At 39.5% G+C, this 3,466-nt stretch overlaps 1 gene segment (V, D, J or C); it reads left to right on the top strand.

Annotated features, from left to right (window-relative positions):
- Window positions 1-1,671: 1,671 nt before the first annotated feature.
- On the top strand, window positions 1,672-2,926 carry LOC132808255 (T cell receptor alpha variable 9-2-like). The segment is given in 2 exon segments: window positions 1,672-1,728; window positions 2,586-2,926. Coding segments are annotated over 2 exon segments (387 nt in total).
- Window positions 2,927-3,466: the final 540 nt, after the last annotated feature.

Genomic DNA, 3,466 nt, shown 5'->3' with positions numbered 1-3,466 from the left:
TTGCAAAGGACAGAATGATGAGAATCCATTCAAGGAGAAATGGAAGAATGCAAAGTATAACGATTGTGATGCACAGATATTAAAGATCAGAATTAATCATAAATCAATGAAATATGAAAGAAAGTGGCCTTTCCTTTAACATTACTGACATTTTACTAATAGTTACACAATCCAATTGTCTCGAAAACGATTCCCAAAAACCTACAATTCGATACCACGTCTCGTTACTTTTTTTTGATTTTCTGATTGTGCAGCATTTCTGGAGATTTCAGTGACCATGGATTTGTTCAGGGATTTCTATCTCTTCTAAAGTCTCTGCATCCTTTTGTTCTCCCCACGTGGTTTTGCACTTACGTCATCTGTAAACTTGGCAGGATTACTTGCACTTCCGACCATATTTGAAGCTGTGGTAATGTGCATCTCTGCTCTCCCGTCACTTCCATTCAGATCTAAAGAGACACTACACAAATGTCTATTTAAAGATCCGTTATGCCATTTGAGCGCCGTTGGTAAAGCAGATATTTGGCTGTAATATTCCTTCAAAATGAGGCAGCGAACCATATTCTTTCAGGAACTACATAGAATCTGGCATTGGTACATCAGTTACATTTGCAATGTCGTAAATAAAAGCTAAAGTGAATTCTGTTTATATTTAATCTCACCAGTTAATGCAGCGAAAATAAAAAAAAATCACTCTCATTTCGATAATAACGAAGGTAGCTGTTTATCCACCTCATCACTAAGCCCAAATTCCTCAGACCCACTGACCGTCTGCATGGGGTGAAGGAAGCTCGCATAGTCGGACAACAACTCTGTCAATTGGATACCTCCATTTCTGATCCTCGAGCAACATGATCTGTGTTCCTTCTCTGACTTTGACTGTTGAAACATAAAACAATTAATTGCCGAAATTGGTTAAAGGTCTCTCGGAAATCCTGTTGTCTGCTGAATAAATCCACTTTGTTCCTTTCTCCTGCGTTCTTATGAAGTGGCCATATTTCTCAAAGAACTGGTTCCATTCTTTGAAACATGCCTCAACCAAAGCCTCCAAACATCAATCCGATTTCACGATGTTCGTTCAATACTGGTATGTGTTCTGTTCGCAGGAGGAATCCTGGACAATCATTTCCACCTCCCATGAAAAATATCCCAACACATTTCGAATTGACAATCTCCACTGGATCTGCCCACCTCACAATGTTGGTTCCCTTTCGGGCTTCAGATACCCAAAGTTCATCCATTCAACAACCGTCAATCCCTGAGTGAAAGTGACAAAAAATACCCTGTGTGTCTGCAGTACAAAATTAATTGAAGCCAAACCCATCTACAAATTCAGTCTGATCAGTCACTTTGAATAAAATAAACAAAGGATCTTCCTGTACATTGTAGTTCTTTGAGTTAAATATTTCAGATTAACGTTTATCGGGTTTATTAGAAACCAGGCTGTCTATGTCAAACCTGTTTTTTTTTCTGACGAGCAGACTGTAAGTTTTGTGGCTGAAAGACAGAGTTTTTGGCGAAAATGACACAGGCAAACAGATTCTGTGATCATCGCAGCTTGCTGTGAAGGAAGTGACGTCAGACTAATCTCAGCCAATGCTCTGGGTCTCATTTTTTCTCATATTCGATATTCTGCAGATTTCTGAGACACAAACAAGTGGTCAGAAACCAGAGCAGCAGTGATGCAGTTCTCAGTTTTCGTGTTGGTTTCCGTGGCATTCATCATTGGTAAGAAGTTTTACACTGAAGAGAAGTGTTGAATTTGTCTATTGCTATGTGTGATCCAAACCCGTATCTTTTTCAGTAAATATTCAATTCTGGCTGCTTTACACTTCAGCCATTGTGAACCGATTTTCTCTATATCTTGCAGGAAGAACACAGGGACACAAAACACGATATGATTAATTGCAGTAATGATACCAGCTTTAAGGGGTGATAGCTTTGGAAAAGTACAACCCAAAACGTGATACTTAGTTTCTCTAATAAAGATAAGATTGACAAATGTTTTTGGAGCGGTCAACATGGAGACAATGTTTCAGATGATGCAGGATTCCAAAACGACGAGTCTTAGTAAAGGGGTAAGAAACGTGATAGAATGGAAAAGCTAAGGAAATTCTGCTTTGGCTTCAGAACATGAAACTCACTGGCATCAGGTTGAGTTGAGTCAGGCCATAAAGTCATGAAGAGGGAGTCTTCTAAACAGATAATGAAGAGATCGAAAGATGGACATACAAATAAAATTAGAGCAAGAGGGGGAAGGTAGATTCTCGTGTGGATTGCTAAAACGAATATTTTCCACTTTTTCTGAAGCATTTCTTATTTTAAAAGAAAACAGATATTGCTGGGAAAACTCCATAACTTTGATAGCATCTTGGAGAAAAAAAACAGGATTAAAGCAGTTTCGGATCCAGTAGCATTTCTTCACAACTGAGCTTTCCAGCACCTGGAGTAACTTTTTTTTTGTTTTATGATAACATTCCTGTTTAAACTTACATCAAACGGAATGCGACATTTTAGCCATCAGCATGCATTTTTAACTGTACATCTAATCAACGATTTCCGCTTTCTTTAACCCTGTATTCCAGGTCTGAGCGATGGAGATTCTGTTAGTCAGCGGGAGCTCTTGGTCACACAGACAGAGGGAGAAGATGTGACTTTAAACTGCACGTACACCAGCAATGCTTATTACTTGTTCTGGTACCGTCAGTACCCGGGCAGGCAACCCGAGTTCGCAGTCCGGAGGGTCGAGAGCGGAGGTGGTGAATTTAAGGCGGATTTTGCTCAGACCCGGTTTGCTGATACAATCCAAAAATCTGACAAGTTGTACCGATTGACAATATCAGAGCTGGTGCCGTCTGACACCGCGGTGTATTACTGTGGAATGAGCATCACTGTGATGAGAACGAGTGAAAGCCTTGTACAATAACTGCTGCAGGTTTCTGGGTCACAGCTGTTGCCTGTCGAAGGCTGTTCTCAACAGGATGTCGCACACTGTTACTTCAGTAGATACCAGTGCGGAAAAGCCTTGAGCATAGTGCATATAAAGATGATTTAAAATATTAACGTCAATTATTACCGCTGTTAGTGACGTCTGCAGGAAATAAAAGAGTACTGTTGATTTGGCGATCTCTTGGAACTCGTCATAAAGAAAGAAAATCCTTTCTTTCTAGAAGGAGATATGCTCTCGTAGTTTCAGAGAGGAAGGGTAGTTTAAAATTTAAATTACAGTTTATTGTGGACACTGAAGTACGTACAGTGAAAGTCCAGACAATTGTACAAACCTGATTACAGGCCTCTCCGTATTAAAGATACTTACACATATTAATTCTAAGCCTCTACAATTTTGGCAGGTGCAAAAATGATTGTTATCAATGCAAGCAAATGATCAAAGCTAACTTCAGAAATAATCTGCCTCATAGGAATAGTGAGCTCCAATTTCCCAAAATGTACATTGGATGATCAGAAA

Source organism: Hemiscyllium ocellatum (genome assembly GCF_020745735.1).
Source record: "Hemiscyllium ocellatum isolate sHemOce1 chromosome 27 unlocalized genomic scaffold, sHemOce1.pat.X.cur. SUPER_27_unloc_4, whole genome shotgun sequence".
Taxonomy (NCBI): domain Eukaryota; kingdom Metazoa; phylum Chordata; class Chondrichthyes; order Orectolobiformes; family Hemiscylliidae; genus Hemiscyllium; species Hemiscyllium ocellatum.
This window is presented reverse-complemented; position numbering and strand designations above follow the sequence as displayed.